General features: G+C 45.1%; 2 protein-coding genes across 36 annotated transcripts in view; both read left to right on the top strand.

Annotated features, from left to right (window-relative positions):
• The window catches only part of LOC118075809 (immunoglobulin lambda-1 light chain-like), a 380,578-nt gene that overhangs the window by 247,526 nt on the left and 108,295 nt on the right, over positions 1 to 24,757 (top strand). The gene's annotated exons all lie outside the window — the stretch shown is intronic.
• The window catches only part of LOC118078681 (immunoglobulin lambda-1 light chain), a 187,655-nt gene that overhangs the window by 63,602 nt on the left and 99,296 nt on the right, over positions 1 to 24,757 (top strand). For 3 of the 35 annotated variants that reach the window (XM_060269582.2, XM_088659145.1, XM_088659141.1), the window contains exons 1-2: positions 12,109 to 12,218; positions 12,360 to 12,650. The exons of 19 other annotated variants lie outside the window; for them this stretch is intronic. In XM_060269582.2, coding sequence (XP_060125565.1) covers positions 12,173 to 12,218; positions 12,360 to 12,650 — 337 coding nt within the window. In that variant the 5' untranslated portion in view covers positions 12,109 to 12,172. Of the gene's footprint in view, positions 1 to 3,410; positions 3,516 to 3,789; positions 4,093 to 7,141; positions 7,293 to 7,419; positions 7,724 to 12,108; positions 12,219 to 12,359; positions 12,651 to 16,004; positions 16,107 to 16,251; positions 16,549 to 20,075; positions 20,215 to 20,356; positions 20,648 to 22,466; positions 22,596 to 23,362; positions 23,660 to 24,757 lie in introns of those variants that run through there. 13 more of the 35 variants (XM_088659122.1, XM_088659123.1, XM_088659119.1 and 10 more) reach the window with 12 other exon arrangements.

The following is a 24,757-nucleotide window of genomic DNA, read 5'->3' as shown; positions in this document are numbered from 1 at the left end:
GAAGACCATTGTAATTTCGAGGAGTTAGGTGACATATCTCTTTCCCTTTATCATCCCCGGTTTAAGGTCTGCTGATTTAATAGTATAATTTGTGTTCCACACACCTGTATCAGGAGTTTACTGCGTCTCCTGTGTTCTAAGTGCTGACAGGATACCCAGTTGTAGTGAATGGGGGACTCTTAGCTGCTCCTCATTAGTTGCACCCGGTGTCTTGGGCTGACCATGAGTAATGCCTGTTGACCAGGTGCACTCAATCACAACTAAGTTGGCTATAAAAGCTGTGGGCTGAAGAGGCTCAGTGAGCTTCTTCACAGATTGTGGTACCTGATGCTGTGAGACTGACGGCTGGGGTCTCTCTACCTGGGGCTCTGGGCAGATGAAGGGGAGATTGTGTAGCTCCTGTCTGGTATGTTTTGGTTTGTGTTTTGGTATGCCTGCTGTGTATTTGACCTTATGCAGGGGCGTAGAAAGATAGGGGCGGTAGGGGTGGTGTGCCCCGAGTGACATGATCCCAGGGGCACCATTGCCACTGACCACCCCAACCCCAAAACATGCGCCCCGCCCCTGCACGTGGCACGCCCTGCCCCAAAACACGTGTCATGTCATTGTGCACGGCGCGCCACGCCCCCAAAACATGCACCACGTCCCGCCCCCAGAATGCACGCCACGTCACCGCCCCCGGTGACGGAGCATGAAGCTCCGCTGCTGACCTTATGCAAATGAAACATTGCCTTTCTTCCACCCACTGGCGTGCTTATTGGCTCCAGATCCAGAAAGGACCCTGTGTTGGGCATTCGCACCAACCGAGTGGCAGCAGCGGCAGGGTCGATGAAACAACAAGCTTGTCCACAATATCTTTGCTTGCTTTTTATTTTTGAATATATACAATACACCCCTCTTAGCACCATTCCTCTATACCGCACACTACACAAACTCATGAAACATTTGGGTAACTTGAATACAATTTTCAAAATAATCAATTACCCAATCACCTTGCCACATTCAGTGCAGCAAGGAAACTCCACCTCCAATTATTCAAATTATCAAAAGCTCACAGGTGTGCTATCATTCAGATCAGGGCTACAAACACACATCTCTGAGTAGCACCATTGACCATGTCAATCTTAAAGAAAAACCTAACACCCTGCCCTTGGCAGACATAGCTGCCAAGTCTCCCGTATTCCCCGGGAAACCCCCGTTTTTCCAGCTGTTCCCAGCCGAAAAAAACAGATTTTTTTTGTTTCCCCCCGGTTTATTCTGGCGCGGTGGCCATTTTGGACCTGGGCGGAGCATGCTCAGAAGCGACTTTTGATGCTGCTTTGCCCAGTTCCAAAATGGCTGCAGCGCGACTTCTGGTGTGGCGGCCATTTTGGAACAGGGCAGAGCAGCATCAAAAGTAGCTTCTGAGCATGCTCCGCCCAGTTCCAAAATGGCGGCAGCGCTACTTCCGGTCTGCTACTTCCGGTCCAGTCCCTTATGTCTCAGGCTGGAACTTGGCAGCTATGTTGGCAGAACACTCTCCTTCTGGTGAGGAACTGATTTCCCTCCCACCTTCCAAAACTCTGTTTCCTGAGGGAGTTGGTTTTTCTCTAGCATGCTCTCTGCATTCCTGTCATTCTCAAAGCGGGGGAGAGTTGATATACAACTGTTTGCAGCTGCCTGGGAAGAATGCGAATCTCTCTCTTGTTGGCTGCTTAACTCATATTGTGCTCTTATACCTTGGGCAGAAGTGTTCATGACACTTAGCTTCCTTTGCTTTGTGGGGGGAAGCGCCCCCCCCCCCGTCTACTCTTTGGGGAATGTGGATTGCATGACATCCCATAGTTACATTGCTGAAAAACTCTACATGTGGCCCAGTTGACAAGATTTGCTGAGTCATTGAGATGCCATAAAATGCCTCCTCAATGTTCATGCCACGTTAAAACCAGCTGAACAGAGAACATGGATTTATTCTTCACAGTCCTGTTCTGAAGACACCACTGGGGACCCCAGAGGTCATAAAGCCGCACACATTACGAGAATCTGGCATCCATTCTTCTGGGGCGTGGTAGCGACAAGGTCTACACGGGGTGACTTGTCCTTTTACATGTGGAAAAACAAGAAGGGTACTTCTGTGTTTCCATACAATATGCATGCATGCCAGCCATAGGCCTCTTTTGTCTCTTAATTACATTGCAGACACTAGATTACTTACATCTTTTAGGAGGAAAAGTGGGATACAAATTTAATTGCAAATGAAGTTAAATTTCGTGGGGTGGTGGTGGACTTAAGACATATTCCTAACACAGGGGTCAGCGAAAATTTTCAGCAGGGGGCTGGTCCACTGTCCCTCAGACATTGTGGGGTGCCGGGCTATATTTTTTGGGGGGAAACACAAATTCCTATGCCCCACAAATAACCCAGAGATGCATTTTAAATAAAAGCACACATTCTACTCATGTAAAAACACCAGGCAGGCCCCACAAATAACCCAGAGATGCAGTTTAAATAAAAGCACACATTCTACTCATGTAAAAACACCAGGCAGGCCCCACAAATAACCCAGAGATGCAATTTAAATAAAAGGACACATTCTACTCATGTCAAAACACGCTGATTCCCGAACCGTCCGCAGGCCCGGTTGAGAAGGCGATTGGGCTGGATCTGTCCACTGGGCCTTAGTTTGCCTACCCATGCCCTAACAGGTAAAGATGTTCTGGAAAGGCCATGTCTTAGTCAAATGCCTAAGAGTGGTGCTGGGCACGAATAAACTTCACCACATTTTTTGTGCTTCTTGTTCAGTCATTCTCAGCTGACTGGGAGATTTGTGGGGATAGATTCATTCCATTTCCCAATTCATTATAGTTTTTGAAGTTTTTCTCAGTTTGGTTTCCATTCATCAGTACCATTCATTTGTTTGAATGGTGTTTTCTTTTTACTGAGCACATTACTATGGCTGTTACAAAACAAGCTTCATTTTCTTTGCTGGAGGGGCAAAATGTGTCCCCCTCTAGTCTGGACTCCAGGGGGCGGAAAGAGAGCAAATATTTAATTGGAGCTGCCTTCCTCCCTCCCTGCCAGTCCTCTGATTCTTCAGTATTTGGGGTACAGTATTGTTAACAGGAAAATAGCTGTTCCTCAGATTTACACACAAACACCTTATTTGTTCCATCACTACTCTTAGTTCTGTGCGATGCTTCAGAAAGCTACATATTGCTCCCACACCAGGAAAAGCCAGGAGCCTTCCTGCTTCTTTTAAAAAATAATCTCTCATGCAAACGCCATCTCTGTTTATTGATTGCGCTAGAATGCCCCACCTCCTCAGAGGGGGATTGGCATTTCTAGCAAAGAAGCCAATGGGTGTCAATCCTTTTATATGACAGAAACGTCACCTGCGGTTCTGAGGGGTTTTAAAAGAGAAGGAGGGAGATCCCTGCCAGACTGTTACCTGTTTCTCAAGAGAGATTCCAGTTCGCCTAGAGATCTCATCATGGCCTGGGCTCTATCCTTCCTTGCACTTCTCAGCTCCGTTTTGGGTAAGAATGTAGCCTCTAGCCCAGGCATCCCCAACCTGCAGCCCTCCAGATGTTTTAGCCTACAACTCCCATGATCCCTAGCTAACAGGACCAGTGGTCAAGGATGATGGGAATTGTAGTCCAAAACATCTGGAGGGCTGAAGGTTGGGGATGCCTGCTCTAGCCCATTGCAGAACTATTTACATTGTGTGTTTTTATCACAGTGCCAGCCTGATATTTAGGAGCAGAAGGAATGAATCGATGTCATTTTATTCTTTTCTCTTTTCCACAAAAGGTGTCACTTCACAGCGTACTCTGACTCAGCCTGCCTCTGAATCTGTGTCCCTGGGGCAAACGGCTAAACTACCCTGTACGTCCAGTGGTGGTCGCAGCAGCAGCTATGTTGCTTTTTATCAGCAGAGACCTGGACAGGCCCCTCGCTATGTGCAGTATGTCGGCAGCAACAGGGGGGAAGGCATCCCGGATCGATTCACTGCTTCCTTCTCTGGAAACACTGGCTATTTAACCATCACCGACATCCACCCTGAAGATGAGGCTGTGTATTACTGTGGGGCTTGGTTTAACAGCTATAGCTTGTGGCACAGTGATCAAGTCTGATGAGGAACTGAGACAAAAACCTTCCACCTTCCTCTGTCATAGAAGGGAGTTGTGAATATATATATATATATATATATATATATATATATATATATATATATATATATATATTCACAGGGACCCAGGTGGGGCTGTGGGTTAAACCACAGAGTCTAGGGCTTGCTGATCAGAAGGTTGGCAGTTCGAATCCCTGCAACGGGGTGAGCTCCCGTTGTTCGGTCCCAGCTGCTACCCACCTAGCAGTTCGAAAGCACATCAAAGTGCGAGTAGATAAATAGGGACCGCTCCGGCGGGAAGGTAAACAGCGTTTCCGTGCGCTGCTCTGGTTCGCCAGAAGCAGCTTTGTCATGCTGGCCACATGACCCAGAAGCTGTCTGCGGACAAATGCCGGCTCCCTCGGCCTATAGAGCGAGATGAGCGCCGCAACCCCAGAGTCGGGCATGACTGGACCTGATGGTCAGGGGCCCCTTTACCTCTCTCTCTCCCTCTCCCTCTCCCCCCCCCTCTCTCTATATATATGTATAAATTTTTGCATATAATTTCCATATATCATTTTACAATCATTCCTATCTTATACAATATTTTTTGGACTTCCATCAACCACGTCTAATGATTTCCAAACTTTTTACCTACTTCTTGTATTCCACACTTCACTGTTACTTTTAATAATCATCAATCTATATTCATCCTCTTGAATTATAACTACAATATTTCATACAGTTCTCCTTTCATAACTTCCTGCAAACCTAGTAGTGTAATCTGTTGTTTACAATTGTTTTTCAAATATTTCTCAAATTTAGTCCAAGGGAGTTGAGAATATATATTAATTTGATCTGTTCCTGAATGTTTTTGTTTGTTTGTGTTGAGAGACATAGGTGAAGGGAACAGAAATTGCACTGGCTCCCATCAGTTCTCTACGTTGAGGTCAGTCCCATCTTCCATGCATAAATCAGCTCACCATGCCACTTTACATATTTAATTTCCATCCTGCCCTTCCACCTAAAGAAAAAAGAAAAAGAAAGAAATGGAAGGTCACAAGTCAAGAGGACCACAAGAAAAGTCTTACTGGATCAGGTGAAAGTTCCCTCTACAGTGGAACCTCGGTTTGCAACTACCTCTGTTTATGAACACTGCAGACCCAGAAGTGTTTACATCTGGGTTCCGTGGAGTCAGATGCTCAGATTGCTTATGCGCAGCTCACGCACGCGCAGAAGCGATCTGCGCAGCGTGTGTGCGCGCAGAAGCACTCTATCGACGCTTCACGCATGCATAAAAGCGTGCCTTCGGGGAGCGAATGCCTCCGTTTACGAACGCCTCCGTGGAACGGATTGCGTTCGTAAACTGAGGTTCCACTGTAGTTCACTATCTCGTTCTCACAGGAACTGGCCAGATAGTTGCTGTTGTTGTTGTTATTATTAATTTAATTTATATAAGTAAGAGAAGTATGCAAGCAGGACTTGAGTGCAACACTAACTCTCCCCTCTTGCAATTCCAGACCAGACAGCATTTGTTTGGAGGTGACTTTTATTTGGAGGCAAATTTCTTTCAACTTCGGAGGTAGAATATCAGACCCTCCAAGTGTCCCTATTTTCCAGGGACAGTCCTGAATTTATAGAAGCTGTCCTAGTTTCTGATTTGATCCCGGAATGTCCTGCTTTTCCTTAGGACGTCCCTATTTTAATCAAAGGAATGTTGGTGGGTATGGAGTTACTCAATCCCCAAGACAAGGAGATAAGTAACTATGCAACCTTTAGAAGACATCTGAAGGCAGCCCTGGGAAGTTTTTTTAAATGTATAATGTTATATTGTGTTTTTATATATGTTGGAAGCTACCCAGAGTAACTATGGGAACCCAGTTAGATGGGCAGTGTAGTAGTAGTAGTAATAATAATAATAATAATAATAATAATAATTTAATAATTTATTGGCCAAGTACTAATATACAGTACTTGGAATTTTGTTTCGGCCACATTGCAGTGTAATAGTACTTTATACCAGTGTTTCCCAACCAGTGTGCCTCCAGATGTTTTGGGACTACAACTCCCATCATCCCTAGCTAACAAGACCAGTGGTCAGGAATGATGGTAGTTGTAGTCCCAAAACATCTGGAGGCACACTGGTTGGGAAACACTGCTTTATACAATGGTGCTGGAGGAGACTCTTGAGAGTCCCATGGACTGCAAGAAGATCAAACCTATCCATTCTGAAGGAAATCAGCCCTGAGTGCTCACTGGAAGGACAGATCGTGAAGCTGAGGCTCCAATACTTTGGCCACCTCATGAGAAGAGAAGACTCCCTGGAAAAGACCCTGATGTTGGGAAAGATTGAGGGCGCTAGGAGAAGGGGACGACAGAGGACAAGATGGTTGGACAGTGTTCTCGAAACTACGAACATGAGTTTGACCAAACTGCGGGAGGCAGTGGAAGACAGGAGTGCCTGGCGTGCTCTGGTCCATGGGGTGACGAAGAGTCTAACGACTAAACAACACGACTAAATGACTAAACGACTAAACAACAACAACAAAGTGTGCAGAACACTATTTCAAGATCACCAGCGGAGTGACTCCAGAACAGGTAGAGGTGGTTGTTGGTGCCTCTGGCGCCGACTGAATGGTACTAGTTGATAATGCTTGACTTTTGAACCTGCAATAAAACTGATTCAGGTATTATTATTATTATTATTATTATTATTATTATTATTATTATTATTAATTTTGGCCCAAATAAAAGCCGCAGTTTCCCCCCAAATTTCCGATCCAGAAAAGTTAAACTGCCACTTATTTCCGCGACCTTACAATAAATGAAGGGGGGAGGTCGCTGGCAAAGTGGCTGCCCGTGCTGCTCCCTTTGGGGGGGGAGTGAGAGAGCCGTGCCACTTTTATTGACAGAATGTTGGAGAGTTCTATCCTGAACTCTCCCTCATGCAAATATCTTGTCTTCATTGCCTGGTCTAGAATGTCATGCCTCCTCAAAGGTGTGGCGTTTCTTGCAAAGTCAATGCGCCAATAGGCGCCTGTTGCTATATATGAGAGACCCTTCCTCTTCAGTTCCTGAGGGGATCTGAAATAGCAGAAGGAAGGTTCCTTACAGTTCGCTCTTTATTTGAGGAACCCCAACGCCTTTTGAGAGCTTACCATGGCCTGGCCTCTGTCCTCCTTTGCACTTCTCACCTATTTGTCAGGTAAGGATGTGAAGGACTCCCCTTACATCGGTTTCTGGGCAAACAACACCAACCACACTGTGCCTTTTATTATATTTGTGAGCAAAAGAAGTGAATCTACGTCTTCTTCTTTTTCTTTGTGCAAAAGGTGTCCTTTGTCAACATACCATGACTCAACCAGCCTCTGAGTCTGTGTCCCCAGGACAGATGGCTAAACTCCCTTGTACAGCCAGCGCTAGTCACAGTGGCACCTATATTTTCTGGTATCAACAGAAACCGAGGCAGCCCCCTCGCTTTGTGCATTATAATGGTGGCAGCAGGGGAGAAGGGATCCCTGATCGATTCACTGCTTCTGCCACTGGAACCAATGGCTATTTAACCATCACTGACCTTCAGGCTGCAGATGAGGCTGTCTATTACTGTGCGGCTTGGTTTAACAGCTACAACGTGTTGCACAGTGATCAAGTCTTATGGGGAACTGAAACAAAAACCTTTAGTCTTCCTCTTTCACAGCTCTGAAGACACCACTGAGCATTGAAAGTAAACAGTACTCTTAAACGTAAGGCTGGATTACTGCAATGCACTCTACGTGAGACTACCCTTGTGGTTAGTCCGGAAGCTGCAGCTGGTGCTAAACGCTTGCTCCCTGGGAGAATGATGGGAAGGGGAACTGGTTGAGAACAACAACTCAAGTATTCCATGTCAGACAAAGGGGTTCTGGAAAAGCCTATTATCTCATCATCATCATCACCACCACCACCACCACCATTTTATTTATTTATTTATATGCCACCCATCTGGCTGGGTTTCCCCAGCCACTCTGGGTGGCTTCCAACAAAATATTAAAAATGCGATAAATCATCAAACATTAAAAACTTCCCTAAACAGGGCTGCCTTCGGGTGTCTTCTAAAAGTCATATAGTTTATTTCCTTCACATCGGATGGGAGGGTGTTCCACAGGGCAGGTGCCACTACCGAGAAGGCCCTCTGCCTGATTCCCTGTAAGTTCGCTTCTTGCAGTGAGGGAACTGCCAGAAGGCCCCCGGCGCTGGACTTCAGTGTCCTGGCTGAACGATGGGGGTGGAGACGCTCCTTCAGGTCTACTGGGCCAAGGCCCAAGATTGGTGCTGGAGCAGTGATAAAGAGCATTGGGTCTCCTTTTACACACCATTAGTGTTCTTGCTGCTGTACATAACTTATCTACTTGCACTGGTATGCTTTCAAACTGCTAGGTTGGCAGGAGCTGGGACAGAGCAATGGGAGCTCACCCCATCATGGGGATTCGAATAGCCGACCTTCCGATTGGCAAGCCCAAGAGGCTCACTGTGGTGGGAAGGTAAATAGCGTTTCCGTGCGCTCTGGTTTCTGTCACGGTGTTCCGGTGCGCCAGAAGCAGTTTAGTTATGCTGGCCACATGACCCAGAAAGCTGTCTGTGGTCAAATGCTGGCTCCCTTGACCTGAAAATGAGATGAGCTCCACAACCCCATAGTCACCATTGACTGGACTTCACCATCCAGGGGTAATTTCCCTTTTATCTTTACCTTAACATAATTTATACAATACCAGCTATTCTAGAGTTCACCCTTAGGGGGCAGTGTTACTCAACTTCTCCCACATTTGGTACCTTAGACAATTTGAGAGACAACCTGCGTCCGGGCACCAATGACGTGAAGTGAAGCAGGAGACTTGCAATCATGCGTCCATTTCTGGCGCTTCCTGTTCAGTCATGCTCAGTTTACTGGGAGATGTGTGGGGATAGATTCATTTCATTTCCCCATTCGTTCTATTTTTCGAATTTTTTACCGTTTCTCTCACTTGGGTTTCCATTTATTGGCACTCTGTTCATTCAATGTGTTTGATTGGTTTTCTATTGAGCTCACTACAATGCCTGTCACAAAGCAAGCTTACTTTTATTTGAGATAAAAAATGTGTCCTCCTCTGCAGCATGGACTGCAGAAAAAAAATGTGTCCTCCTCTGCAGCATGGACTGCAGAAAAAAAACTACCTTTACTTGCAGCTCTCAGCCCCAGCCCCCTCCTATTGACTCTTTAGCATTTGGATTACTAAAGGTAAAAGGTAAGGGACCCCTGGATGGTTAAGTCCAGTCAAAGGCGACTACAGTCATACCTCGGTTTAAGTACGCCTCGGTTTGAGTATTTTCAGTTTAAGTACTCCACGGACCTGTCTGGAACGGATTAATCCACTTTCCATTACTTTCAATGGGAAAGTTCGCTTCAGGTTAAGTATGGACTTCCGGAACCAATTACACTCATACCTCGGGTTAAGTATGCTTCAGGTTGAGTACTCCATGGACCCGTCTAGAACAGATTAATCCAATTTCCATTACTTTCAATGGGAAAGTTCGCTTCAGGTTAAGTACGCTTCAGTTTATGTACAGACTTCTGGAACCAATTGTGTTTGTAAACCGAGGTACCACTGTATGGGGTTGCTGCGCTGGGAGAGAGCAACTATTAACAGGAAAGTAGACACTCCCCACATTTACACACACACATTCACATTTCCTCTCTTCCTTTTCTTATTCATAAACTATATATTACTCCCATTCCAGGGCAAAGCCATGACCCTTCCGTCTTCTTCTTTTAAAACTCTTCTTCATGCAAATATATTCTCTGCTCACTGGCTGAGCTAAAATGTCCCGCCTTCTCAGAAGAGGAGAAGAGGCATTTCTAGCAAAGCCAGTGAGGGCCAACATCTTTATAGGACAGCTCCTTCCTCTTCAGTTCCTGCGGTGTATAGAAACCGGAAGGTCCCTGCTGCCTAACCTTTTTGTGGAGAAAGCCCATGTCATTTAGAGAGCTTAACATGGCCTGGGCTCTGTCTTTCCTTGCACTTCTTGGCTATTTCTCAGGTAAGGATGTGGACGATTCCCTTTCCATAGGCTTCTGGGCAAATTAGCACCAACTGTAGTGTGCTTTTATCATACCGGTTTTAGAATATTTGTGAGAAAATCCGGTGAATCAATACCTTTTCTCTCTTTCTTTTCTTTTTGAAAAGGTGTCATTTCTCAACATACAGTGACTCAACCTACATCAGAGTCTTTGTCCCCAGGACAAATGGCTAAACTCTCTTGCATTGCCAGCAGCAGTCCCAGCGGCGGCTATATTCACTGGTATCAACAGAAAGCTGGGCAGGCCCCTCTCTTTGTGCATTGTAATGGTTGCAGCAGAGGAACGGGGATCCCAGATCGATTCACTGCTACTGTCTCTGGGAATACTGGCTATTTAACCATCACCAAGACCCAAGCTGAAGATGAGGCTCACTATTACTGTGGGGCTTGGTTTAACAGCTATAGCTTGTTGCACAGTGATTGAGTCTGATGGGGAACTGAGACAAAAACCTTCAGTCTTCCCCCTTCACATCTAGCAGCTTAGAATCACCAGTGATATGTCATGGAATTCTACTCAATAGTGATCCAGAGGAGATTCCAATGTATAGTTAGCAGAGTATATGTAGAGTTAGCAGAGTAACAACTTAAACACGTTGCGAGATTCCCAACAAAATAGGCCAGAGGCAATTGTATTTCAAGGCAAATGAGCATAATGGTCAAAAATCCAATACATTCAGGATTGGCCCTGTCCATAAGAAATCCAGTTGCAGCAGACTTAAGTTAAACTTACAATAATTTATAATAAGACTAATAATAATAATAATATATGAGAAGAAGAAGAAGAAGAAGAAGAAGAAGAAGAAGAAGAAGAAGAAGAAGAAGAAGAAGAAGAAGAAGACTTTAACCTTTAAAGCCCTAAATGGCCTCGGTCCAGTATACCTGAAGAAGCGTCTCCACCCCCATCGTTCTGCCCAGACACTGAGGTCCAATACTGAGGGCCTTCTGGCGGTTCCCTCACTGCAAGAAGCCAAGTTGCAGGGAACCAGGCAGAGGGCCTTCTCAGTAGTGGCACCCGCCCTGTGGAACGCCCTCCCATCAGAGGTCAAAGAGAAAAACAGCTACCAGATTTTTAGAAGACATCTGAAGGCAGCCCTGTTTAGGGAGGCTTTTAATGTTTAATCGATTGTTTCATTTTTCTGTTGGAAGCCACCCAGAGTGGCTGGGGAAACCCAGCCAGAGGGGCGAGGTATAAATTATTATTATTACTATTATTATTATTATTAACACTAAGCATACTATGTACAGAACACCACACCAGAAGGAAAAAGAGATAGAGAGAGGAAAGTAAACCCAAGTTCCTTCTGGCCTATACATTGGTACCTCGGTTTACGAACTTAATCCGTTCCAGAAGTCTGTTCTTAAACGGAAACCGTTCTTAAACCAAGGTGCGCTTTCCCTAATGAGGCCTCCTGCTGCCAGTGCCCTTCCACCGTTCGGATTCCCAGGGGCTGGATACGGCCCAATCACCTTCTAAATCCAGCCCGTGGACGGTCTGGGAATCAGCATGTATTTATATGAGTAGAATGTATCCTTTTATTTAAAATGCATCTCTGGGTTATTTGTGGGAGCATAGGAATTCGTTCATTTTTTTTTTTTTTTTACAAAATATAGTCCGGCCCCCCACAAAGTCTGAGGGACAGTGGACTGCCCCCTTGCTGAAAAAGTTTGCTGACCCCTGTTCTAGGGAACCAAATGTTTCCAATATTTCAGAAATGCAAAGATTAAATGCACTCTGGCTGCACATTTCCTTCATCCCAGGACAAAGCCGAGAGCCTCCCCTCTTCTTTTTAAATCCCCTGCCTCATGCAAATGTATCCTTTGATCATTGGCTGGCCTGGAGGTGAGGCGTTTCTAGGAAAGCCAATGGGCACCCATAACTTTATATGACAGACCCTCAACCTGCAGTTCCTGGGGGATCGAAGAGAGAAGGAGGAAGCCTGCTGTCCGTGGTCTGTTTCTCTGACAAAGTCAAAAGCCTCTAGAGAGCTCACCATGGCTTGGACTCTCTGCTTCCTTGCACTTCTCAGCTACCTCTCAGGTAAGAGTGTGGAGGACTCCCTTTCCCATGGATTCTGGGTCAACAACAAATCAATACTGTACATTAATCATAGTGTCCGTTAGAGATTTGGAAGCACAAACAAGGTTAATTGTTTTCCTTCCATTTTTCCATCTTCCAAAGGTGTCATTTCACAGTCTACATTGACTCAACCAGCGTCTGAGTCTGCATCCCCAGGAAACACCGCTAAACTCTCCTGCACCGCCAGCAGTAGTCCAGGTACTATTTACTGGTATCAGCAGAGACCTGGACAAGCCCCTCGCTTTGTGCATTGTAATGGTTGCAACAGAGGAACAGGGATCCCTGATCGATTCACTGCTTCCCTCTCTGGGAATATGGGCTATTTAACCATCAACAACATCCAGGTTGACGATGAAGCTAAGTATTACTGTGCAGCTTGGTTTAGCAATGAGTTACACTGTGAGAAAGTCTGATGGGGAACTGAGACAAAAACCTTCACTCTTCCTCCTGAACAGGGTGTTCAGATTTGGTACAGAGCTAAATTTATGCCTGAAGCTCTTTCAAGGATAGAGCCAGATGGAATTAAAATGGCATCTGACTGAATCTTACTGGAGTGGCCTGCCCGTTCCTTCTCCAGGTGGATCACGTTTCGTCAAAACTCTCCACTATGACCTGTCCATCTTGGGCGGCCGTGCATGGCATAGCTCATAGCTTCTCTGAGTTATTCAAGCCCCTTCGCCACGACAAGGCATTGATCCATGAAGGGGTCAGATTTGGTACAGAGCTAAATTTATGCCTGAAGCTCTTTCAAGGATAGAGCCAGATGGAACTAAGATGGCATCTGACCGAATCTTCTTCTCCACATTAAGATCACCCAGTGACCTTGGTACGCACTGCAGCTTGCCAAATCTCATGGCAAGTGGATTGAAGAAAGGTGCCTATGGAATAAACCACCCCAGCAAGAACTCACATTGAAATGGTTGAAAATGTTGGCATGTGGCAAAGATGACCACAACCTCACTGGACAAAACTAGCAGGGCCTGAGTTTATGCCCCATCAACTTGCACTGAGCAGACACAGTAAAATCACTTTTAAATTTCTACAGATCGGCACGGGGGACGGGACTTTGGCCATATCAGGCAAACATGCGGTGGAAAATCAGGGTCTTACTTAAATGTGTGAACAAGTAGTGCTGAAGCATTAAGAATGAAAATTCGTTTTCACATAATACTCCCTTAGGGCTCGTGTTGTATGCAACTTATAAGATGCCTGCTATTCCTGATTTTATCTTCAGGGGGAGATGTTGGTCCACTTCTCACAAACTGGGCAGAAGGAGGATCTGAGAGCAACCCCCACCCCTGTGATGTGAAATGAAGCAGGAGAATCTCCACCATGCATGGCTCCATCTGCAGTGCTTCCTCTTCAGTCCTGCTCAGAGTTTGGTTGGCATTCCGATGTTTGGGGTGGAGGAGTTCCCCCCCCCCCTGCTTTGGACCCCAGGAAAAATGCTAATCTATTTCTGGAGCTCCTCTGCTGCCTTACCAATTCTTTGGTGTTTGGATTACTGATAACAGGATAACCAGGTCTTCCCGGTTTTCCAGATCCTGCCTTAGTTCTCTCTCAACTCTATTTACACCATTTTAGTCTCATTTCAGAACTACACCAGGATCTTTCCCCCCTCTTCTTTTTAAATACCCCCATTCATGTAAATATCTTCTCTGTTCATTGGGTGGGGTAGAAGGTCAGAGGAGGAGTGGCATTTCTAGCAAAGCCAATGGGCACCAGTAGTTTTCCAAGACAGTAATGTCACCTGCAGTTCCTGGTGGGATTTAATAAAAAATCCAGAAGATCCTTGCACCTTATCTGTTCCGTTGAGAAAGTCCTGCTCCTCTAGAAAGGGCCTGATCTCTGGGCTTCCTTGCACTTCTCAGCTACATCTCAGGAAAAGATGCAGATGACTCTTCAGGTTTCTGGGTCCACAACACCCATTATATTCTGCATGTATCGTTGCGCTTTGAGGCTATTTGTTAGCAAAATCGATGAATCAAGATCATCATCTTCTTTTCATTTCCTCCCCAAAGATGCCGTTTCTCAACATACAATGACTCAATCTGTGTCAGGGACACTGCTGCGGAGGGCTGCACTGAAGAAGGATGGTGGGAGCCTCGCCCTCGCCCTGCTTCCGATCCAGATCCTGAATCTTCCCAGGAGCAGGAGGACAGTATAGATTTGGAACAGTGGTTTGCAGAGGGGCATAGTTCAGAAGGCAGAAGCTGGGAAACACTGCATGGTGAACAGCTAGGAGAAGAAACACTGGAAGGGAGAGGGTTAACAGATTCACAGTCTCTGGGCAGCCTTCCTCCACTGCCCTTCCCAAAGCCGAGAAGAGCTCAGAAAGCGGCCTTTGACTGGACTTAACCACCCAGGGGTCCTTTACCTTTACCTTTACCTTACCTCACTTATTTGCCCTGGATGCCTCCTCAGCTTGGTCCCAGGCACATGGAATCCTGGGATATGTGGTTTCAAAAACACCTATTGTCTACATTCTAGAGCAGGCATCCCCAAACTTCGGCCCTCCAGATGTTTTGGACTACAATTCCCATCTTCCCCGACCACTGATCCTGTTAGCTAGGGATCATGGGAGTTGTAGGCCAAAACATCTGGAGGGCCGCAGTTTGGGGATGCCTGTTCTAGAGGGTGGGTGGAGAAATTTAGGTTGGGAGTGGTCAAATATGTCCCTCCAGTCCTCTCTTACCAGGCCCTCATAATTCTTGCAGGGCTACACATCTCTCCAGGACACAGACCATACCATGCCTGGTCCGTGACCTGAAATGTTTTTGCCAGGCTGCAATGTGTTCTTGAGCTGTGATAATACCTCTTACTGATTGGAATATAGGAGTGTTGGGGAGTGTGTTGAAACCTTTATGGTTTGCATGGCTGGAATGCATCGAATTCTACCAATGCCTTGTTCAAATTCACTATTCCATCTACTTTTGCTTCTGGCTCCACCAAGCACTTCTGAAAAAGTAGCTTCTGAAACATTCCTAGTGAGAGAATGCAGCCCCAGGAATTATTCCCCACCCCTGAGCTAGAGTCAGATGCTGAGACAGGTGAGGGAGGCCTTCAACAGACCACTAAGGCGTCAATAAGTTAGGTGGGGTTGGAGAAAGGACAGAGCTGGTTGGAAGGATTATCCAGATCAAGACCTGTTAAGCTTTCTCCCTCCTGGCCCCTCATCCGCCAGGGCAAATTCCTCAGAGAGCCAGTGTGGTGTAGTGGTTAAGAGTGGTAGACTCGTAATCTGGTGAACCGGGTTCGTGTCTCCGCTCCTCCACATGCAGCTGCTGGGTGACCTTGGGCTAGTCACACTTTTGAAGTCTCTCAGCCTCACTCACCTCACAGAGTGTTTGTTGTGGGGGAGGAAGGGAAAGGAGAATGTTAGCCGCTTTGAGACTCCTTAGGGAAGTGATAAAGCGGGATATCAAATCCAAACTCTTCCTCTCAGTCTTCTGTTAAGAGGGAAACAGTGGTTTCTCAAGTTCCCCCCATTTGTTCACTCCCCATTCCTATTGCTGCAAACGTTGCCACAGAAAGTTCATGTTTCTGTCGTCCCAGGACAAAGTCAGGAGTTCCTGATCTTTCAAATACTCTTTCTGATGCAAATGTGAAATGTCTTCTCTGTTCATTGGCTGACTTGGAATGTCCCGCCTCCACAGCGGGAGGGGCATTTCTAGCAAAGCCAATAGGCTTTAAACGACATACCTGTCATCATTAGGTCCTGGAGGATATAAGAGAAAGAGCAGTACGGTCCCTGCCAGTTCTCTATTTCTTTGAGAAAGTCAGTCTCCTTTAGGGAGCTCAACATGGCCTGGTTTCTGTCCTTCCTTGCATTTCTCAGCTCCTTCTCTGGTAAGGATGTAGAGGACTCTCTTCCCATAGATCTAATTCCCAACAACTAAACTATTTATATTGCACATTGATCTCCGTGCTTGCCTATTATATTTAAGCACCCTAAGTGAATCAAGACAATGGTTTTCATTTCTTTTTTACACAGGTGTCATTTCAGAGTCTCCTATGACTCAAGCAGCCTCTGAGTCTGTGTCTGGTGGACAAATCGCTAGGCTTTCCTGCACCCCCAATGGTAAAGTGAGCTACATTGCTTGGTATCAACAGAGACCTGGACTGGGCCCTCGCTATGTGCACCAAAATGGCCAAAACCGAGGTGTGGGCATCCCGGATCGATTCACCGCTTCCCTCTCTGGAAATGTCGGCTATTTAACCATCACCAACACTCAGGCTGAAGATGAGGCTTATTATTATTGCGGCACATGGTATGCCAGTATTAGTGAGTTCCACAGTGCTCAAATCTAATGGGGAACTGAGACAAAAACCTCTCTTCCTCCTTCAGAGCTAGGAGTTCAGATTTGCTACATAGCTTCATTTGAGTTTTACATGGGACTCTTTGAATAGGGACGCTCCAGGTGTCCCTATTTTCCAGGGACAGTCCGGGATTTACAGAAGTCACCCTGGTTTCTGATCTGATCCCTGAATGTCCCAATTTCCCTTAGGACAGGCATCCCCAAACTCGGCCCTCCAGATGTTTTGGCCTACAACTCCCATGATCCCTAGCTAACAGGACCAGTGGTCAGGGATGATGGGAATTGTAGTCCAAAACATCTGGAGGGCCGAAGTTTGGGGATGCCTGCCTTAGGATGTCTCTATTTCAGAGAAATGTTTGAGGGTATGTTATGCAACCCCCTAGTCACGGAAATAAGTAACTATACAGCCTTTAGAAGACATCTGTGTTGGAGATTCATTCCCCGTGTGCAGTCATGGGATTGTTGTCTATCACATGACAGTGTTTTCATTCCGCAGAGTGGGAAGTGGGAAGTGACGTAGACAGGATGTTTGTCTTACTGTGTTCCTGCAGTGGGACTGTTGTCCTTTGTTCTCTCTCTTAGCTGTCTGATGCTAGAGAGAGAGGGAGCCATGTTGCAGTGCTCCGTGTGTAAATAAAGTACATTAGCCAAGATGCTGTGCTACTGAGTTTTGTTGTGCAACTGTGCAAAACCTCTGCAGATCCCTAAGGTGTGCTGATGCCTTCTGGCACCAGTCACTGTGATGTTCGGGCTAAGGAATGCTTTCGAAGCTCCCGAACGGTCGCCCAGGAGGGAAGGAACATGGCAGTCAGGCATGTGTCTCTGCCAAGGTTCTACTTGTGAGTAGGCAACCTCCTGACAATCTTAAGGCAGCCTTGTACAGGGAAGCTTTTTTAATGTTCAATGTTTTATTCTGTTTTTATTTTTTTTATTATTTAATAATAATATTGAAGCTGATTCAGAAAACAAAATATTAGTTAAATAACAATATTAAAGATGAGAATTACAAATTGCAATATAAATAAGAATATAATAAACATAGGAAATGACGAACACTGGTGGAGGGAAGTCACGTAGGTGTAACATTTATGTTTGTGTTTTTGTATTGTCGGTATTTGAATGATTGTAGTTGTAATGTTGTGTGTGCATTGTATATAATAAAACAACAACAACAACAACAACAAATATTAATAATAAAAATATTGAATAGGACATTCCTATTTTCTTCGGAGAAATGTTAGAGTGTATATGAGAGGGATTGCAACTCATTGCAGTCCTTTATCCAGGTCAAAAATCACTCATCCAAAAGTGGGCATAGATCAACACACATAGCAGGTTTCGAATTTTTACTCCAAGTTTATTCAAGGTATTTACTCCTCCATCAACATCATCCATTGCTGAAAATTTCTGCATTTGGCACAGATGCCAGAGGGGCTGCATGTTTAAGATACCAGGGGGGGAAATACCCCGTGAAACTTGTGGCAGTTTAAACTCAGAATTTATGCTTCGTTTTACTGCCCTGGTGATATCACTAGCCAGACATAGTAACATAACAGTAAAATATCTGCAAGTGTGTGTGTGTGTGTGTGTGTGTGTGTGTGTGTGTGATATAATATATAATATTAAGATAATATAATAAATATAATATATATAAATATCTATATCTATATATCTACCGTATATCTACCTATATACATACATACATACATACATACATACATACATACATACATAGGTAAAGGTAAAGGGACCCCTGACCATTAGGTCCAGTCGTGACCGACTCTGGGGTTGCACGCTCATTTCGCATTATTGGCCGAGGGAGCCGGCGTATAGCTTCCAGGTCATGTGGCCAGCATGACAAAGCCGCTTCTGGCAAACCAGAGCAGCACATGGAAACGCCGTTTACCTTCCCGCTGTAGCGGTTCCTATTTATCTACTTGTACTTTGACGTGCTTTCGAACTGCTAGGTTGGCAGGAGCTGGGACCAAGCAACGGGAGCTCACCCCGTCACAGGGATTCGAACCGCCGGCCTTCTGATCAGCAAGCCCTAGGCTCAGTGGTTTAACCACAGCGCCACCTGGGTCCCTATACATACATACATACATACATACATACATACATACATACATACACACATATATATATATCCACATCAGCTAAAAGGGTTCTGAAAAGTCTGGTCTGAATCAGGCTTCCAAAATTCTCACGAGGCCACATTCCTCACTGTTCTAAGATGTTCCACTTGAAAAAAGCGTTTTCACTAGGTTGGAATGTGTCATTGGAAGGTAAGCTCTTGGTTAGTGGAATGAAGGGGTGTTGGGGAGTGTGTTGGAACCATGGAATTTTGCATGGCTGGAATGTACCCTACTGTGCAAAGATAAGGGTCAGACTCACTAGTCCATCTACTTTTGTTTCCGGAAACACTCCCCCCCCCACCCACACACTGCATGCAGCCCCTGAAAACTTTCTCCTGGTGAAATGTAGCCATGGGAATTTCCCCCTGATCCTGAGCTAGAGGGCAGACTCAGATGCTGGGACAGTATCCTGTGCACAGGAGAAGGAGGCTTTGAATGGAGACTTCTATGGTGGCTTTAAATAAGTTTGATGGTGATGGGGAAAAGGCCTGAGAAGAGGAGCTGGCTGTAGGGATCCTCAGGGACAGACCTGTTTACGTGTTCCCTTCCTGCCCCATTGTTCTCAAGGACAGATTTATTTGTCCTTGGATTACTGTTTAGAGAGAGAAAATGGTATTTCTCAAGATTGGAAGATGTTTATTAAATATATGGGGGGGGATTGTGTACACTTGAAAACGTTGGCAGCATTAAGATAAATTCAACAGTGTAAATAAGTTTTGATGGATGTAATAATGGAACACTGAATGGTTTAATAAAAAAAATCCTTCAGTAGCACCTTAAAGACCAACTGAGTTTATATTTTGGTATGAGCTTTCGTGTGCATGCACACATCTGAAGAAGTGTGCATGCACACGAAAGCTCATACCAAAATATAAACTCAGTTGGTCTTTAAGGTGCTACTGAAGGATTTTTTTTATTTTGCTTCGACTCAGACCAACACGGCTAACCACCTGTAACTGAATGGTTTAGTTCGTGTAAAATATGCAGGGATTTGCGTTATGCAAAATGAGCCATGGAAAGAGAAAAAGTCATTGATATTTTAAGGTTGTTTAAACGAATATTCTAAAATGTAAAACAGAAAATTTAATAAAAATTATTAAAATATATTTCCCAAGTTTCCATCTCACACCCACCCTGCCTAATTTGTTTTCGCGAGAATTCTCATTCCAGTGATCAATGCTTCACAAACTTCATCTTTCTCTCATCCCAACACAAAATCAAGAACCTTCCCTCTTCTTTTTAAATACTCTTCCTCATGCAAATATCTTCATTGTTCATTGGCTGAGATAAATTGTCCCACCTCCTCAGAGGAGGAGTGGCATTTTAGCAAAGCCAATGGGCACCAATAGCTTTATATGACAGGACCTTTGTCTCCAGTTCCTGGGGAGATTTAAGACAGAAGCAGGAAGGTTCATCCAGGTACCCTTTGTTTTTAGAAAAGTCCAACCATGCTCACCAAAGCCTGGGCTCTGTCCTTCCTTGCACTTTTCAGCTACTTCTCAGGTAAGGATGTGGAGGACTCACACTCCTCAGGACTCTGGGTGAACAACAAACAGATGTTATGTGTTTATCGTAGTGCTTCCTTTATATTTGGAAGCAGAAACAAGATTCAATGTTTTCCTTTCCATTTTTCCATCTTCCAAAGGTGCCATTTCACAGAATACAATGACTCAACCTGCGACTGAGTCTGCATCCCCAGGAAACACTGTTAAACTCTCCTGCACCGCCAGCAGTAGTCGTAGCTATATTTACTGGCATCAACAGAGAGCTGGACGAGCCCCTCGCTTTGTGCATTATAATGGTGGCAGCAGGGGAGAAGGGATCCCTGATCGATTCACCGCTTCCCTCTCTGGGAATAGGGGCTATTTAACCATCACCAACATCCAGGTTGACGATGAGGCTGTCTATTACTGTGGGGATTGGTTCGGCAGCGAGTTACACTGTGATCAAGTCTGATGGGGAAATGAAACAAAAACATCCACGCTTCCTCCTTCAGAGCAAGGAGTTTATATTCACTACAGAGCTTTCTTCATTCTGAGCCTGAAGCCTTTTCAATAGCAGAGTTGGATAGAACTAAAACAGGCATCCCCCAAACTTCGGCCCTCCAGATGTTTTGGACTACAATTCCCATCATCCCTGACCACTGGTCCTGTTAGCCAGGGATCATGGGAGTTGTAGGCCAAAACATCTGGAGGGCCGCAGTTTGGGGGTGCCTGAACGAAAATGACCCCTGATTCCAGCCCTTGCTCCACGTCAATATGACCCAGCAAGCAATTGCTTTGAAATGCTTTGTTTCATCACCTGTTGTTGCCCTGGGGTCTTTAGAGCAGGAAAGGTGGAATAACTTTATTAAAGACCCGAAATACTTAATATTAAAAGGGTAAGCCATTAGGCAAAAATGTTTGGAAATCCAAGTCTTACTCAAAGGCCTGAAGGAGTAGCACTGGGCCACTGACAGGTGACATCCGATTTCCGATTACGCACCATTAGTGTTCATGGTGCTGTAATTAGCTGATACGATGCCTGGTATTCCAGCTTTAGACATTAGAGGGAGATGTCGGTCCACTCCCCCCCCCCCCATCGGCAGATATGGCGATGTCAGATGCTATCTGCACCCTCTACACCTGTGACGTGTGGCTACATGTCTGGTCCTTCCAGTTCAGCCATGCTCAGAGTTAGTGTCATATGAAGAAATGTGGTGACTTAACATAGTTATTTTTTAAATAAAAAAAGTAAAGGACCCCTGGACAGTTAAGTCCAGTGAAAGGCGACTATGGGGTTGCGGTGCTCATCTTGCTTTCAGGCCGAGGTAGCCAACATTTGTCCACAGACAGCTTTCCGGGCCATGACTAAACCGCTTCTGGCAGGGCGGGACACCGTGATAGAAATCAGAGCGCATGGAAATGCTGTTTACCTTCCCAGTGTGGTGTAGTGGTTAAGAGCAGTAGACTCGTAATCTGGGGAACCGGGTTCGGGCCTCGCTCCTCCACATGCAGCTGGGCTAGTCACACTTCTCTGAAGTCTCTCAGCCCCACTCACCTCACAGAGTGTTTGTTGTGGGGGAGGAAGGGAAAAGAGAATGCTAGCCGCTTTGAGACTCCTTCGGGTAGTGATAAAGCTGGATATCAAATCCAAACTCTTCTTCTTCTTCTACTGCAGCGGTACCTATTAATCTACTTGCACCAGCGTGCTTTCGAACTGTTAGGTTGGCAGGAGCTGGGACAGAGATATGGGAGCTCACCCTGTCATGCGGATTCGAACTGCTGACCTTCCGATCAGCAAGCTGAAGATGCTCAGTGGTTAGACCACAATGCCGCCTGCGTCCCCATACAGTTATACCTTGCGATGGCAAAGAGGGATGGAACAATATTTATGAATGTGCATTGGGTATGAATTAACTTTTGTTTCCGTTCACTGGAGCTGCACTTGTTCATTTTTTTTTTTGTTCATTGTTTTCCACCGAGTTCATAGTTTTTAACTATTGAGGGCGCAGAGGATGTCTTCCCCTAAAAACTTTGGGAAATGTGTTGCTCCGGGCATGCATAAGTCCTTAGCTTTGATTCAGGTGTCCTTGAATTTCAAATCCCAGGACTTACTTAGACAAAGCCAGGGGTCTTTCTCCTCCTTTAAAAAAATAAGCATCTCTGCTCATTGGCTGGCCTAGAATATCACACCTCCTTCGAGGAGGCGGGGCATCTCAAGCGAAGCCAATGGGCATCAATGACTTTACATGACAGATCCTTTTTCAGCTTTGGTTCCTGGGGGATTTAAGGAGGAAGATTGAGTCTCATCGCTACCCTTTTGCTTCAGAGAGGCAAACTCTTTAAGGGATCTCACCATGTGCAAAGCTCTGTGTTTCCTTGCTCTTCTCAGTTACTTCTCAGGTAAGTTTGTAGTTAATTCACTTTCACAGCAGCCCAAAGGCTAACCTAGTTGTATTGTGCTATTGCTCTATGACTGGAACGTAGCACCTAAAAGATTTTCCCACCCCTTCCAACAGACCTCTGTGCCCTGCAGGACGGGAACTCCAGCAGATCCCAACCCAACTGGAGATCTGATCTGTATACATAGGAACAGGGTCTTCCGTGTGGTGGCACCTAAACTTTAGATTTCCCTCCTGCTAAATATTAGGGGCCATCTCTGTTGTCTATTTGACACCTACTGAAGATCTCCCTCTTCCAACAAGCCTTTCAGGTGGAACTTCTGTGTGTGCTAGATCGATAGACTTTGTGTATGTGTACGAAATTGTTTTCATTGTTTGGATATGAATTTCTAAAGTGGTTTTATCGCTGCTGGTTTTTTTAAATTGTTAAATCACTTCGAGATACCATATTGGCCTGAATATAAGCCCCTTTTTTTCCAAATTCCAACTGCGAAAGGTTAAAGTGCAGCTTAAATTCGCGACCTTACAAAAATTGGCTTTTACAATATCACTGCTGAAACAGACATACGGTGAAATGGAACAGGTGTGAGTGCCTGCAGAATTTTAAAGGAGCGGCTTATATTCAGTCTATTATGGTATGTTATAGGAATTGGTGTGCAAATGGAAGGAAATAAACAAATAGCTGCTTTTCTGATATTTGGCAGCACATAAAATATATTGAGCTTATATGATTTGTTTTTGTTTGTTTGTTTGTTTTTGTTTGCAAAGGGGTCATTTCCCAGTCACCTTGGACTCAGCCCACCTCCGAGTCTATATCCCCAGGACAAACGGCTAAACTCCCTTGCACCGTCAGTGGTACCGTGAATACTATTTTCTGGTATCAACAGAGATCTGGACAGGTCCCTCGCTATGTGCATTATGCTGGCGGCACCAGGGGAGAAGGAATCCCCAGTCGTTTCACGGCTTCTGTCTCTGGGAACATTGGCTATTTAACAATCACTAACATTCAGGGTGAAGACGAAGCAGATTATTATTGTAACATGTGGTCTAGCAGTGCCAGCTCGTCGCACCGTGAAAAATTCTGATGGGGAACTGAGACAAAAACTGTCTAACGGAGGGTAAAGGATCATTTGTTTTGTGCCTGAAGAAGACTAGTGTTCAGAACAAATATTGTCTCTGTTTGATACATTGATAAAAAGTTTTAGTTGTACGTAAATATCTTCATTCCAAGAAGGGATGGAAGAATGTCAATTCTGGCCGATTTGGTTTCTCGTTTTTCCAATCTTAAATTCAATTAGCCACATTTCTGCAGCACTCAAAAAATTCCTCAATATTTTAGTACATAATAAACACATTTTTCTAGAGAGTTTTAACTAAAGTACATATTTTTTGCAAGCAATTTCCCCTAACGGTATGCAGTTTTGCATGCAATTTTTACAAATATATTCATTTTTTATGCACACTTTCCCATTTTGCTTATTAGTCTTTGGTTGGAGAACTGCTATTGATCCTTTTACTTAGCTTAATAGCAGTCCAGCTGAGGATGACTATTGTGATCAGAATAATTGGAGGGGGAAGGTTTAAAATGTTGCTGTCCTTGCAGTTGTGCTCCAGTGAAAAGGGTAAAGGGGGACTGGACTCCAGGACAAAAAAAATATTCACCTGAAGGCCGCTGCCTCTGCTTTCATGCTGATCAATCAGAGGTCGCGTTGTAGGCCTTGTATATTAGACAGTAGGTCAGAAGTAGCCCAGGGGTGCAGATTGCACTCTTCTGAACAAGACTGTAAGTAAGGCAACAGGCATGTTTCTTGGAGAATACACAGATTTCCTGGAGAAGGTACAAAATGGAATCAAGATATGCACATTCCATATATATAATAAACCCACACCTGGCATGAGGGTTACACTCTCGGGATAATGCCTAAAGCCAAAATCATGTACAGTGGTGCCTCGACTTACGAATTTAATCTGTTCCGAAGGCACCTTCGTAAGTCGAAAAACGCCATTGGAAACGCGATTTCCCATAGGAATGCATTGAAAACGGGAAAATTTGTAAGTCGAAGCAACCCTATCTAAAAATTCGTAAGTCGGAAAATCCCTATCTAAAACCGCCGCGATTTTCCCCCGAATGTCGAGACATTCGTAAGCGTGCGGCCATTACCC

This window comes from Zootoca vivipara, chromosome 16, assembly GCF_965207765.1.
Source record: "Zootoca vivipara chromosome 16, rZooViv2.hap1.1, whole genome shotgun sequence".
NCBI classification, from domain to species: domain Eukaryota; kingdom Metazoa; phylum Chordata; class Lepidosauria; order Squamata; family Lacertidae; genus Zootoca; species Zootoca vivipara.
This window is presented reverse-complemented; position numbering and strand designations above follow the sequence as displayed.